Raw genomic sequence first — 15328 nt, forward strand, 5'->3', positions numbered from 1 at the left:
AAATGTAGCTATACATCATCATTTTTATGTCTGCTCTGTATTCCATTGCACAGACTACTTTAATTTGCTTAATTGATACCCTGTAGTCGGGCCTCTACGTTTCTTCTCTTTTTCTCCCTTATAAACAATGTTTCAATGACCATTGTTGTACACAATCCTTATTCACTCACCCAGTTATTTCCTTAGGATAATTCCTAGTGGTGGAGTGGCTTAGGCAAAGAGTGTGCACATTTTGAATTTTGATACTTATTGGCCAGCTACCCTCCAGAGAAGCTATACCAATTTCCATTCTCACCAACTCCCTACGGCAGAGCAAAATTTTTCCACATCCTCATCAAGAGTTGATATTTTTATCTTTTCCAATCATTGCCAACGTTTAATCTTTTCTAATTGTTGCCGATATGTAATCACATTTTAATATTCCTTTCTAGGCTAGAATTATTCAGAATACATTATAATTTGAATTCATTGAATTCATTAGCAATATTTATTTTATATTTTTGATATCTGTTTATTGTAGTAAAATATACATACCATAAAATTTTCCATATTAACCATTTAAAATTTTTTTTCCACGTTTTTTTTATTTATTTTTGGGACAGAGAGAGACAGAGCACGAATGGGGGAGGGGCAGAGAGAGAGGGAGACAGAACCGGAAACAGGCTCCAGGCTCTGAGCCATCAGCCCAGAGCCTGACACGGGGCTCGAACTCACGGACCGCGAGATCGTGACCTGGCTGAAGTCGGACGCTTAACCGACTGCGCCACCCAGGCGCCCCTCCATTTTAACCACTTGAAAGTGTACAATTCAGTGTCATTAAGTACATTCACAATGTTGTACAATGACCACTGTCCATTTCCAGAACTTTTTCAACATCCCAAACAGATACTCTGTACCCATTGAATAATAATTCCCTGTTCCTCCTTCCCCATAGCTCCTGATAACCTCCGCTACACTTTCTGTCTCTGTAGATTTCCCTATTGTGGGTGCCTCATGTAAACAGAATCATATAATATTTGTCCTTTTGGCCTGACTTCTTGCACCTAGGATGATATTTTCAAGGCTCATCTATGTTGTAACATGTATCCAAATTGCATTCCATTTTAAGGTTGAATAATTTTCCATTGTATGGATAGACCACATTTTGTTTACCCGGTCACCTGTTGACGGACATTTGAAGTGTATCCAATTTTTGGCTATTTTGAATGATGCTGCTATGAACATTGGTGTGCAAGTATCTGTTACAATCCCTATTTTCAATTCTTTTGGGTATTTACCTAGAAGTGGAATTTGTGGGGCGTATGGTAAATCTGTGTTTAACTTTTTGAGGAATCACTGTACTGTTTTCTACCACAGCTGTACTATTTTGAATTCCAACCTGCAGTGCGCCAGGGGTTCTAATCTCTCCACGTCCTTACTGACACTGGATAGTATCAGTTATTTTCTTTTTTTATAATGTTTATTTATTTTTGAGAGACAGCGTGAGTGGAGGAGGGGCAGAGAGAGAGGGAGACACAGGATCCGAAGCAGGCTCCCGGCTCCGAGCTGTCCACGCAGAGCCCGACGCGGGGCCTGAACCCATGCACCGCGAGATCATGACTTGAGCCGGAGTCAGATGCTTAACCGACTGAGCCACCCACACCCAGGCACCCCTAAATAGCTATCCCAGTGGGTGTGGAGTGCTTCGTCTACTTTTTAAACTATCTTTATTAGATTTTGTTATCAGGGATAACTTGGCTTTTTCAGAGACTCTTTCCTTCTTTCTCTATGCTTTCAAACAGTTGTAATGGCATAACATTTTTCTTTGCTGGTTTGAGAGAACTTATCAGAGGAACCATCTGAGATATATGTCACTTTTTAAGAACTGGTTCTTTGACCACTTTCTTTATTTGCTCACTGATCACTAACATAAGTAGTTTTCCTAATTCTTCTAGAGCCTTTTGTGTCATTTTTATTTTCCTAGAAAACCAGGTGTGATATATAGGGTTCAGAATTTTGTTTTGCCACATATATATATATATATATATATATATATATATGTGTGTGTGTGATATATGTATACATCATCATATACATGTATGATATATGTATATGATATACATCATGATATGTATGACATATGTATATGATATACACCATACATAGGTAGAAAACACACATACATATGTAGAAAACACACATGCATATCATATATGCATATATATCATACATGTATATGATATATACATGTATATCATATACATCATATACATGTATGATATACATCATGATGTATGATATATGTATATGATATACATCGTACATATGTACATTATATACATATATCATATATATATGCATATATGTATGTGTGTTTTCTTTCTAAACATTGCCAATGGTATAACACGTTTTTTGTTTTTTTTTCTTAAATTTTTTTTTTCAACGTTTATTTATTTTTGGGACAGAGAGAGACAGAGCATGAACGGGGGAGGGGCAGAGAGAGAGGGAGACACAGAATCGGAAGCAGGCTCCAGGCTCTGAGCCATCAGCCCAGAGCCCGACGCGGGGCTCGAACTCACGGACCGCGAGATCGTGACCTGGCTGAAGTCGGACGCTTAACCGACTGCGCCACCCAGGCGCCCCTGGTATAACACGTTTTAATACTCATTCTGTGATTATCAGTAGGCTACAATTATTCAGAGTGCATTATAATTTTATTTCATTGTATATATATGGCCTTTACCATTCCTAATATTTACTTATTGTTCTCTGTCTCCAAATTAGCTTTCCCAGGTATGTTTTCATTCATTTATTGTGGAGTTCACCTAGTTGTGGAGTTTGTTGCTCTGGGAAGCAGGGTTTGGGGGGGTCTCCCACTGCGGTCACAGTGGGGCGGGCGGGGGTCGTGACTGAGGGCACAGGCTCAGGCCGGACAGTCTTGAGTCCAGTGCTCAGGCCTTTACTGAGCTGGTAAAGCTATTTGACCTTCTGTAGTCTCTCTTTTTTTTTTTTTTTTAGAGAGAGAGAGTGCTAGCTGGGGAGGGGCAGAGAGAGAGGGAGACAGAGGACCCAAAGCGGGCTCTGTGCTGACAGCAGAGGGCCTGATGTGGGGCTCAAACTCATGAACCGTGAGATCGCGACCTGAGCAGAAGTCGGATGCTTAACCAACTGAGCCACCCAGGCGCCCAAACCTTCCATAGTTACTTAACCTCACTGTGCTTCAACGTCCCTGCCTGTAGAATGGAGAGAAAATTGTACCCACCTCTTAAGGTCAATGCAAATGTTTAAACGTTGGTCATTTTTCAGTGTTTAGAAGAGTGCCAGGCTCAGAGCCAGCACCGCGAGGAATTTCTGAAATAAATGTAGCCTTTCCTCCGACGGGCTGGGAGCCTGGGTCCCCCAGGAGCCCCTCCATTCCCCCAGACGCACTTTCTGTAACCTTCCAACCACTTACGCTAACTGCCTCTTAGTTTGCAGAACCACGTCTGTGCGGAAAAACAACCACTTTACTTTCCATTCTGCTGCTGAGACGACCACATCCTCTTCACACGTACCCCGGGCTCCCATGGAGAGCTCAGGTCAGTATGACCGGGTTGGGTGGGGGGGGGGAGGGGAGAGAGGGGTCGAGTGCGTCCGGCTGCCTCGCAGGGGAAGGCCTCCCTGGCAGGTGACAGTGCCCCCCTGGGGCTGCCATCTCAGACCCCGATCTCAGCCGCCCCAGTGTGAGAACATCTTGAGAAGCGGACCTCCACGCCCTTGTACGAGCCCCGGCTCCTTGCAGGTCACTGAGCTGGACACTGAGGACAAGAATGACAATAGCCAAGACCTATCGCCAGATGCTTGGGTTCATTTACCAAACGCCTCGGTAGCAGTTACAATCTATCAAGTCGTGATAAAAGCCCTTGACAAGTATTAACTCACGGAGTCCTCATAAAGGCCCCCTGAGATAGATGTTATCGCTGCCCCCATTTTACAGAAAGAGAAAGTGAGGCCCAGCGGGGACAGGTATTGCTCCCAAGGCCACATAGCTTTGTACAGTCAAACCAGGACTTGACCCCAGCAGGCTAGCTCCAGCGCCGTACCCTTAACGATTTCGCTGTGGCTTTCCCCGGGCAGTCGTCAGAAGGGTTCTGTGTGGGACAATATCAATGCCCTTGTCCCTGTTTTATGGAAAAGGGGAACAGAGGCTCAGAGAGGTTAGGTCATCTACCCAAAGCTGCACAGCTAATAAGTGGCAGAGCCAGGATCGGAACCAAGGTCTAGCTCATGGCAAAGCCCACGCTCTTCACACTTTGTCAACCTGGGACGAGGGATGACCTTTCCCTCAAGATGCGGATCCCCTAATGGTCACCCAGGAAGTCACAGAGCACTTCTCACGAGGCTTAGACGCTAATGCCCCGGAAGACCCCTATCCCAGGGAAGGGGAAGGCACAGCCAAGGCAAGTGAAGCTCCACGGGTCGTTATTATCCCTAAGACACGCATCCTTTCCACACCCCGTCACCGTCAGAGCCTCCCACAGCTGGAAGAGGCTCGGGCTGAATCAAGCAAGCCCGCAAATCCCTGTGTTGTGATATTCCGGGTTATCTTTCACCAGCTGGGGTTTGCCCGGTCCAGAGGGTGGCAGAGTGGGGCCAGCAGTGTGAAAATCTCAATATTACTTTTTTAAAAAATTTTTTTAAATGTTCACTTATTTTTGAGAGAGACAGAGACAGAATGTGAGTGGGTTAGGGGCAGAGAGAGAAGGAGACACAGAAGCAGAAGCAGGCTCCAGGCTCCGAGCTGTCAGCCGGGAGCCCGACGCGGGGCTCGAACTCCCGAGCTGTGAGATCATGACCTGAGCCAAGGTCGGACGCTCAAACGACTGAGCCGCGCAGGCGCCCCGAAAAATCTCAACATTTCAAAACCAACTTACTTTGCGCTGGCTTTACGTAGAACATTAGATGCACGCCATGCTGCGTTTTAGGAAGAGAGGCGTGCCAGTGAAGTTCCTTTGGGTACAAGCAGTAGAAACGCATGTGGCTGGTTTAATTTCCCAAACACAAAGAGTGCCCTTCCCGCGTTCCTGCCTGCCGGCCATCACCTGCGCGGGGCTCACCCAGGGGGAGAGAGAGTCCACTGGCCAGCTTGGTTTTGTGTCTGCTCCAGGCCAAGGCAAAGCAGGGCGCCTGGACCACAATGAGCAGAGAGGGCTGCTGGGCGGGCGAGACCACCGGCAGCCTCCACCGAAGATGTGACAGAGGGCCGCCCCCGAATCAAAAGGGGGAAAGAAAACGTCCCCCAACTAGGATGCTGGCCCCGGGAGCTCCCCAGGGGCGTCTCGCCATCACGATCAGAACTGAAGTTGTCCCGGCTGTCTTCCCAAATTACAGATGCCTAGAACTTGCCCCACCTTCCTGTAGCCCTAAAGGGTTCTCTCATCCTAGCGTTCAGAAGAGGGGCCCCTGAAAAGGAAGGTATTTCTTTAGAGGCACGCAAAAGGCAACGCTCCAAGGTGCCCGAGTTACTGTCATTTGGCCATCCCTGCAAACAGGGCCAAGAATGCAAACCATTTTTTTTTTTAACGTTTATTTATTTTTTTGGGACAGAGAGAGACAAAGCATGAACGGGGGAGGGGCAGAGAGAGAGGGAGACACAGAATCAGAAACAGGCTCCAGGCTCTGAGCCATCAGCCCAGAGCCCGACGCGGGGCTCAAACTCAAGGACCGCAAGATCGTGACCTGGCTGAAGTCGGACGCTTAACCGACTGCGCCACCCAGGCGCCCCACAAACCATTTTTGAACGACCTGAGCCCTTGCTCCACGTGGGGGTCAGGGGGCCCCGGGCATGGGCATAAAAGAGAAGTGGAAGCCACACGACTCCAGCCAATGGTGCGTCTGGGCGCTGAGGGCAGATTTCAGTAAGCTGAGATGTCGAGACGGAGCTGTGGGAGCACCGGGGCTTTTCAGGCGAGTCCCGAGTCCCCGGTTGGGAAGCCGGTCCGCGAGGTCCACGTGTGGTCAGCGTGCGGGGACTCGTGGGATCTGGGAGAACGGACCCCAGCTCCGGGGTCAAGGTGGGGGAAAAGTCACCCTCTGAAATGGGAACCGAGCTGCTAAGTGACATTCCCCTGCACGGAACTAACCTGCCTCAGGAGTCCCCCCCGTCTGAACGCGGCCACAGGTGACCTGTGCTGCCCTCAACTGTTTTATGGCTCACCCGGCGTGAAGTTACGGGCCCTGGGGTTAGTTTTCAAAGAGAGGGGACCGGAAAGAGTCTGTTGGTGCGTTCTCCCTCTCCGTCCAGGGAGGGGGTGCTAAGTCTGGCTGCCGATGCCCAGAAAGCAGAATAGGGCAATTCTTTCCAGCGCCCTAGTTGGAGGGAAACGTCCCTTGGGAGTCGCAAATTCAACCTCTTGGGTGATAATTTTGTGTGTCCCAAGTGACCTGAGGTTGCCTGTCACCCTTTCGTCTGGAGGGACATGTCCACTCCTCCCGATGCGGATGGATGCCGTGGTCCTCTGTGGCTGTGTTAGCGAGGTTTTCTCCACGGAAACAGCCCCCCGTAGGATACACACACATATATGGGATGAGATTTATTTCTTTTAACATTTATTTATCTATTTATTTATTTGTTTGTTTGTTTGGAGAGGGGAGAGGGACAGAGAGAGAGAGAGAGAGAGAGGGAGAGAGAGAGAGTCCCAAGCAGGCTCCATGCTGTCAGTACAGAACCCGCCACGGGGCTCAGTCCCACGAACCATGAGGTCACGACCTGAGCCGAAATCCAGAGTCAGATGCTTAACCCACTGAGCCACCCAGGCACCTCTAGCGTGAGGTTTATTATAAGATTTATTATATTTATTATATGAGAGTTACGATATACATTTATTATAAGGAGATTTATTACATTTATTATGAAGATTTATTCACGTTACCATGAAGGCTATTTGGGGGCGGGTGGAGGGTGTCAGCCTTTTGTTCTATGCAGGCCTTCTACTGATTGGACGAGGCCCACCCACATTAGGGAGAGCCACCTGCCGACTCAGTCTACTGATTTAAATGTTTGCCTCATCCAAAAACACCCTCGTAGAGACACCCAGAAGAATGTTTGACCAGATATCTGGGCCCCTTGTGGCCCTAGTCAAGTTGACACATAAAATTAACCATGACAAGTAGGTGTGGGGTAACTTGCAGAAGACAAAGACTGGTCTGCTTGGAAAAATCTTGGAAGATTTTCTTCATGTCATGGCTGGACCTCGAGCACTGATGCCTACTGCCCAGCTCCCAGGGTTACGTTTCTTCTCTTTTTATTTTTTATTTTTTTAATGTTTATTTATTTTTGAGAGAGAGAGACAGAGAGACAGAGCATGAGTGGGGGAGGGGCAGAGAGAGAGGGAGACACAGAATCTGAAACAGGCTCCAGGCTCTGAGCCGTCAGCACAGAGCCCGACGCGGGGCTCGAACTCACGGACCGTGAGATCATGACCTGAGCTGAAGTCAAAGGCTTAACCGACTGAGCCTTCCAGGCGCGCCCCCCCCCCCCCCCACAGTTACATTTCTGAACAGACACCACACCAATTGCAAAACAAGCTAACAAACAATGACAACTTTCAACTTTCTCCAATTATTTCCTTTGCATCTCCTTCTGCCACCGTGACAGCCAGGAAGGAGCCATTCTGACCCTGTGACCTTCATTCTTATGCAGGGATGATTGTCCTCTGTGAAGCCTGAGCATTTTAGCACTTGACTCCTTTCTTGACTAACAGGTCAATTACCCAGAACTCTAAGCTTATCACTTAAGACAGTAATTCACATCCTGATGATACATTAGACTGTCCTGGGGAGCTATTAAAAAACAAACAAACAGGGGCGCCTGGGTGGCGCAGTCGGTTAAGCGTCCGACTTCAGCCAGGTCACGATCTCGCGGTCCGTGAGTTCGAGCCCCGCGTCGGGCTCTGGGCCGATGGCTCAGAGCCTGGAGCCTGTTTCCGATTCTGTGTCTCCCTCTCTCTCTGCCCCTCCCCCGTTCATGCTCTGTCTCTCTCTGTCCCAAAAATAAATAAATGTTGAAAAAATTTAAGAAACAAACAAACAAACATTAGTTCTCATACTCTGATATCTGATTTAAATTGGTTTCGGGTGAGCTGTATATTAGTGAGGTTTTTTAAAGTTTATTTTATTTTATTTTATTTTGAGAGAGAGAGAGCACACGCACAGGGGAGGAGCGGAGAGAGAGAGAGAGGAAGAGAGAGAATCCCAGTCTCCATACAGTCAGCACAGAGCCCAACGTGTGCCTTGATCTCATGAAACATGAGATCAAGAGTTAGACGCTCAACCCACTCAGCCACCCAGGCGCCCTGTACATTAGTGTTTTTTTAAAGCTTTCTGAGTGATTCTCCTGTGAAGCCTAGATTGGGAAGGGGGGTGAAGGAAAACATTCTATGAAGCGTTTGGGAGAGATGTGATTCTGTCTGGGATCACAGAAGGCTGGAATGGCCAGAAATTGAAGGGTGGACCTTGAGCTAAGGGAGTCCTACTGTGGTCAGGACCCTGAAACCCTACTACTCCATCCCTCCCTGTTGGCTCCTTAGCCTCATAACACCTACCCTGGTTTGAGAGCTGGGAATCTTTGTGCGGGCGACTTTATCCAGCATAGTGATTTTCAGCACTCAAAGCCCAGACACTCATAGATAAGACATATGTTCATAGTCTCACCTGGGAATTTCCTCCTCTTCCTTTTCCGGGTAAGCAGGTGGATGGACACATGTAAGAGTGCAGCTTTAGAAGGAGAGGCTTTGCCGAAGAGAAAGCTCTCTTCCCGCATTTCTGTGGCCTTGTGTGAATCACGTCTCCCCTCAGAGCCTCATCTTCCCGTCTGTAAAGTGGGATGAGAGCCTCTCCGATCCCTCTGGGCCTGACCTCTGTGCTTAGAGAGGCAATATGGGGCAAGGGTAAGAGCTCTCGACCTGGAATCTAAAAAAACAGAGAGAAGAGTATTTGGAGGGCAAACCCCCAGGGCTCTGCTGAGAATCCAATGAGGTAATATGCCAGAAAATGCTCTGCAAGTACACGGGTCAGTCAGAGAATGCTAGCCGCCGTAACAAATAACCCCAATGTCAGTGGATTAGCACAACAAATGCTTATTTTGCACACCGCCATCCAGCGTGGGCTCCAGTCTTCCGGGGACTGATTTCTCCCTCCTTCTTGTGGTACTGCCATCTTGAACATGTCTTCCAAGGTCACCACGGAATGGGAAGAGAGAGGTGGAGGCTAGTGCAGGGGATTTTAGGACCGGGCGTGAATGTGTCATATGTTGTGTCTACCGTATTCCATTGGACAGGACTCAGCACATGGCTCCCATAACTGCAGGGGAGTCTGGGAAATGTAGTCTTCCCGTCTACCCGCGACAAACATGAGATTGGTTTGATGAACACATGACATTGTCTTGCCATGCCTGCGTACGACTTTCTGTGTGTATTCCTTTCAAGTGCTATTTAAATGTCAGATATTAATAGCAACGTGACAATATCCCACATTCCTGGATGGAGGGGAGGATAATAATTAGGAGTGTTTATTTATGTATTGGCCGTTCTGGGTCAAGAATGATGGTAGACGTGCATGTCGTATATGAACAACCTTGAGACGCTTGAGGCACAAGAAATACTCCATTTCTTTCTTTTGCTTCATGCAATCAAATCCAGCTTCAAGCTCTCCTTTGCCACGGCCAGTACAAATTCCAATGTCATTCACTTGGGGGTGGTTCCCCCTCTCTGTGATCTTGTAAGCCCAGGGGTTACAAAGTCTTCATGATGGAAAAGTCCGTGGTCTTCAGTCCTCTGTAGCTGCAGCCCCCTGAACAGGTTGCTGGGCTTGCATGGTGCATAGGGAGAGAGGGGATTCCTTTGGGGACATTCTTGAGTGCTGGCAAAGGTGACCCAGGAGACCACAGCAGTGACCCTCAAGGTCAGAGGTTCGTGCTCACCTGCCTTCAGCCGAGATCTTTGCCACCCCCGGTGAGCTGTGTCCCAGCCGGCCCCGGTCTGGGCTCTCCCAATCCAGGGGACTCTAGCCTCTCTGCTTCCCTTTGTGTTATCACTCTCCTCTAGAACTAAAAGCATCAGCCTTCACCCCCACCCCTCTGAGATAATCCAGCTCATCGTCTCCGTCCCCTTGACAGGGGTCTCAAACTCAGGGGCCGGGTAGAGGGTGTGGATGGGGGAAACCAGGAGGGGAGGCACTGTGAGGAACCAGAATAGCTGTGCCCCATCGATCGCCCCCATGTGAGGAGAATGCGTGCCTGATGTCAACGGACTTTCAAGAGATGCCAGAAACCCAACTTTTATGCAACATCTCCTGATTTGTCAATGTTGGCAGCTGATTCCTTTTTTCTTCTTTCCTTTCGAGACACTCTGCAAGCCCAAACAAAACATGTCTGCAAGCCAGATGTGGACCAAAGTCCGAGAGTTTGTTCTGGTTGCCCAGACTTTCGAAAACACACTTTATTTGGGGTTGTCTCCTGGGGCTCCTGGCAACTTCTCTATTTTTTCTCTGAAACATAAAAGCTGAGCTCCCTTTGCAAAGCGGAGGAACCCAGGGCTCAGAAGACAAAGGCTTGACTGCCCTTTGAGTGAGGGGCCAGGGGGGAGATCACCGCGTTCACGGTTCCCAGCCTGTGTGGTCCTTGGTGAGGCGGGTGGAGAAGGAGGAGGAAGGAAGGAGGAAAGAAGAAATAACATAATGTTTTCATAACTCAGCCTGCACTGACTCCTTAAATCTTCATGCAAGGTGGAGACAGGTAGATGGGAAGACAGCTTGCGGCCAGCCTTCGTGCCGGGCTTCGTGATCCTGGCCAGTGTCGGGGGATGCTTCAGTGCCCAACAGGGCGGCTGGGTGGCCAGACGTGGGGTGTAACAGCCAGTGCCTGTTCTCAGCCTCAGGGAAGGCTCCAGAACGGGCCTCGATGTGCCCCAGGGCGACAGGGGAGAGGCAGGTAGAAGGTGAGGGTTTTGGAGAAGCCAGGTGGCCGACTTAACAGAGCTCACGCCAGAGCCTTGGAGGGGCCGGTCCCCAAGCCCCGGCTCACCCCGGGTCCTCGGCTAACCCCATTCTAACTCCTGAACTGCAACCCGCTGGTTTCTGAAAATTGTGATCTCGATCCTGCTTGCTTCCCAAGGCGCTCGAGGCAATTAAGATCTATGTTCAGTAGGATGTAAACCAAGAGCAGGAAGAGGATGCGGGAGGAGAGGTCCCTGACCCCTGAGATGAGCTGATTTGTGACGCTGGGCCCCAGTCTGACTGTAAGTTTCCTGACAAACAAGCGAAAGAGGAACCCCAGACACGCGTGTGGTTTGCAGCGTCCGAGAACCCAAGAACGCACACGCTTGCCTGTAAATTCGATCTCTTGTCGGGAGTTGGTGGTAAAGAGGGATCTGTGGTGTGGACAGCGTCTCTCGGGCTTCCTGTGTTAGTCCGGAGCCTTCGAGAAGCAGGGTGGCCACGCGGGGACCGAGGTGGGGGGCACACCTTGGGGGCAGGAAAGGGAGAGGGCGCGGACCGACATCTGGCTCCGAGGGAAGGAGAAAGAGAAGGGCTCGGCTGGGCGGCTGGGGGACCCCTGCATGGAAGTCAGGCGCGGAGAAGGGCCCCAGTGTCCGAGGAGGAGACTGTGAGGGCCCACGGCTCCCCGTAGTGGCCCCACAGCGGGCGACGGGCTGCCCGCACAGAGCCCAGCTAACCTCCCCGTAGTGGGAGATGGGCCAGGGGCCTCCTCCCCGTTACCAGTGAACCTCACTTGTTCAGATGGTGAGGACTGGATCTGAGGCCATTTCAACAGGGGACGGAGATTGGGCTCGGCCCCCAAAGAGGCAGACGTCTGGGGGGGTTGTAGCCAGTGGACGGCGAGGGGGCCAGCGGATGGGAGATCCCTGGGAGGAGACACCGAGGGTGCAGGTTCCTGCTGAGAGGGTTCTGCTAAAACCAGTCCACAGGCAGGTGGAAGGCAGGACCGGGGCCAAGATGGGGGGGGGGGGGGGGGGAGGCGACTTAGAGCCTGAGTTCACTTGATCAGGGGCACGGTCACCTCCTGCCCCAGCATTTATCTGACCTGTTTCTTTCGGTTGGCTTTAAATTTTCACTTCATGTATCGATTGAGGAACCCCTTAGAAATATTGTTTTTCAGGGGCGCCTGGGTATCTCGGTCGTTTGAGAGTCTGAGTCTTGATTCCGGCTCCGGTCATGATCTCGTGGTTTGTGGGTTCGAGCCCCATGTCAGGCTCTGCGCTGGCCTGCTTGGGGTTCTCTCTCTCTCTCTCTCTCTCTCTCTGCCCCTCCCCTGCTCGCTCACACTTCTCTGTCTCTCAAAATAAAGAAACATTAAAAAAAATTTTTTTTCAAGCACACATTAAAATAACAGCCTAGTGATTCGATTGTTTTAGGACCTTTTAAGGCCCTATAAAACCATCCCGTGTATCGCCAGGGGCACACTGACAACACTCTGGATTTACGGAGCACACGGAGATGGTGACTGGAAGGCTGTGTTTCGGGCCCGTGTGCCCGCTGTCTGCTCCGAGCTGGCCACTTTGGGGCACCTCTCGGGGCTTGGAGAAGGGTGGCTGAAGACGGTCTCAGGGAGTGCAGGGGTGGGGGGGGGAGGGGGACGCCGGGGGCCCCAAAGCTCCTGGCCTCAGTGCTCGCCCGCCCCTGCTGCCCAGATGCTGAGCTGGATCTCCAACGGAGCGTGCAGGCTGTGCTCCGGGAGCTCGGCGCCCAGGCCCCGTCCCTGCAGAGCAACCAAGGTAAAAGCCAACAGGCAGCCTCTGCCACGATCTCTCCCAACCACCTTCCCAACCCCCCCCCCCCCCCGGTGAACCAAATTCCCCTCGACCCTCTGCGCCCGCCAGACTCCCAGAAACGTGGCCCCGGGCGCAGACCTACAAACATCACCGGTCCCTAAGCCACAGGCATACATCGCCGGTCCCTAAGCCACAGGCATACACCTGTGTCCCGCTAGTGTCCCTCTGCCTGCCTTTCCGCCCTGAGAGCCCCCTGAGACCCCCTGTCCTCCAAAATCAGCATAGCAGAATTCCACAGGTGAGAAGTCCAGCCATGTGGCCCCAGAGCCAGATGCCCAGCTGAGGGGTCAGACTCGTGGCTGCTCAGAGTCACGGTCTGGGGCTCCAGGGCGCAGGGTCCCGCTCCGGGGGTCCCCCGCTAAGAGCCCCCTGCCCCACCTACGTGTGCCGGGCTCCCCTTTCTCCCGGTCAGGCATGTGGAGATGGTCCCTGCATAAGAAGGTGGAGCGAGATCCTGGAAAGAGTCCGGCTCTGGTCCGCATTCTGCTCAGAGAACTGGAGAAGGTGGGTTCTGGGGCTTTGGGGAGGCGGGCGGGGGTAGGAGAGAGGGAGAGGGAGAGAGAGACCCAGCCAGCTGGGGCCTCGGGGCCATCAGAGCCGCGTCCCCCAGACTCCGGTCACTTGTGGGCTGTCAGCATGATGTTTGCCAGCCGTGTCTCCCTCCTGCACGCTTCTGTCCGTGAGATTTTCTTGATCCTGACTCTCATTACTTCACTTGACTTAGCCCGTTCCCCCAGGACCGTAAATGGAAAAGCCCCCACTGGCAGAGAGACAGAATATCGATAAACATAAATGCCTATTTCTTATGACCTTTTCTTTCTTCTTTTTTTTTTTTTTTGACGTGATTTTTTATTAACATTGAATAAAAAAATAATATCCACTCTGGCTCTCTCCTGCATTGCAAGGGGAAGGGTGGGGGGGGCCCTGGCACTTCCCACCCCCGCCCCCAGGCGCAGGGCAAGCCCCGCCTCCGGGGCTCCCCTCCTTCCCTTAGGGTGACGTTTTCTTTTTTTTTTTTTTTTTTTTATTTTTTTTTCAACGTTTATTTATTTTTGGGACAGAGAGAGACAGAGCATGAACGGGGGAGGGGCAGAGAGAGGGAGACACAGAATCGGAAACAGGCTCCAGGCTCTGAGCCATCAGCCCAGAGCCTGACGCGGGGCTCGAACTCCCGGACCTCGAGATCGTGACCTGGCTGAAGTCGGACGCTTAACTGACTGCGCCACCCAGGCGCCCCTAGGTTGACGTTTTCAAAATCGTTCTTGGACCGCCGAAAGTGACCCTCCACACCACCCCATGCCCCCTCCCCCGGGCCCCCAGACCAGTAAACGCCCTGCGATCTCCTGTTTTCCAGGCAGAGAGCGAGGACATCCGGCATGCGATCATTCCCTTGCTGCACACGCTAATGTATGTGCTCACTAAGGTGAGCGTGACGCCGAGGGTCAGGGCGGTCATGGCAACCCACACGTGGCAGGGCCAGACACTGTCCTGTCCCGCAGGAGACACGCAGTCTCTGCCTAGGCGCACCTAGGAGAACTCTTGGGTGGCCTGCCCCAAACCGTCTTCTCCACACTCGCGGTGCCCTGCCCCTAATACACAAAGCGGGCTACTGGGGAGGAAGTTGGGAAATCAGTGCGCGTGGGAGGCATGAGAGCCTCGAATGCCGGAATGGGGTCCTTGGGATTGCTCCCATGCGCCCCAGGGGCCATCACCGATCCCTGCTTAGGGAAGGGACAAGCCACGGAGAAAATGTCTCGACAACAGCAATCAGGAGCTATGTACGATTGCGGGGGGTGGGAGAGGGCAGCGAGGGAGATGAGGGGCAGAGAGAACAGTTTCGGGGGCTGCCGGGATCCAGGGGCAGGAGGGGGCTGGGCTCGGGCCAAGGCAGAAGGTGCAGGAGGAAGCGGAGCCCGTGGCCACTGCACTGGGAGCGTCATGCCTGCGGGATATCGCGCCCAGCAGGCTGGAGACGAGACTCCAAGTTTTCAGCCTAGAGCCCCGCAGGAATGTGCTGCCCGGACAAGCAGAGGGGAGGGGAGGGGAGTGGATTTGCTAGCAGGACAGGGTGAGATGGATCCCCTTTGGGGCGAGTTTGAGTGGGGTGTCCGAGAGGTGTCTTTCAGGTGCCGGGCGAAGAGACGAGGGGTGTACGTTTGGGAGGGAGGTGTGAGCCCAGGTCTGGCTGTCAGACCTGCCTTTCCTCCTCTCCACCCCACCCTCCCACCCACCCAGCACCCTTTGTGACCTAGGGCTCTGGGCACCCAACTCCTCCCTCCCACCCAGGCCACGGGCATCACGGAGGAGCTCTACCGGAGGACCTACACCTTTTGCACAAGGTTGCTAACCCTGCCCGCCCCCTACTGCACGGTCGCCTTGGACTGCGCCATAAGGCTGAAAACCGAGACCGCTGTCCCAGGTGAGGCCTGTCCCAGGTGAGAGCTGTCCCAGGTAGGAGCTGTCCCAGGTAGGACTTGTCCCAGGTGAGACCTGTCCCAGGTAGGAGCTGTCCCAGGTGAGAC

At 51.8% G+C, this 15328-nt stretch overlaps 1 protein-coding gene across 2 annotated transcripts in view; it reads left to right on the forward strand.

Moving 5' to 3' along the window:
* Positions 1–15328, forward strand: part of PIK3R6 (phosphoinositide-3-kinase regulatory subunit 6) — a 57491-nt gene that overhangs the window by 13258 nt on the left and 28905 nt on the right. Inside the window, exons 2-6 of one of the 2 annotated variants that reach the window (XM_040453220.1) lie at positions 3450–3557; positions 12666–12749; positions 13219–13310; positions 14161–14229; positions 15093–15225. In XM_040453220.1, the coding sequence (XP_040309154.1) occupies positions 3545–3557; positions 12666–12749; positions 13219–13310; positions 14161–14229; positions 15093–15225 (391 nt within the window). In that variant the 5' untranslated portion in view covers positions 3450–3544. Of the gene's footprint in view, positions 1–3449; positions 3558–12665; positions 12750–13218; positions 13311–14160; positions 14230–15058; positions 15226–15328 lie in introns of those variants that run through there. The other variant, XM_040453221.1, reaches the window with a different exon arrangement.

The sequence above is a fragment of the Herpailurus yagouaroundi genome, unplaced genomic scaffold, assembly GCF_014898765.1.
Source record: "Herpailurus yagouaroundi ecotype Mexico unplaced genomic scaffold, PumYag 208, whole genome shotgun sequence".
Classification (NCBI taxonomy): domain Eukaryota; kingdom Metazoa; phylum Chordata; class Mammalia; order Carnivora; family Felidae; genus Herpailurus; species Herpailurus yagouaroundi.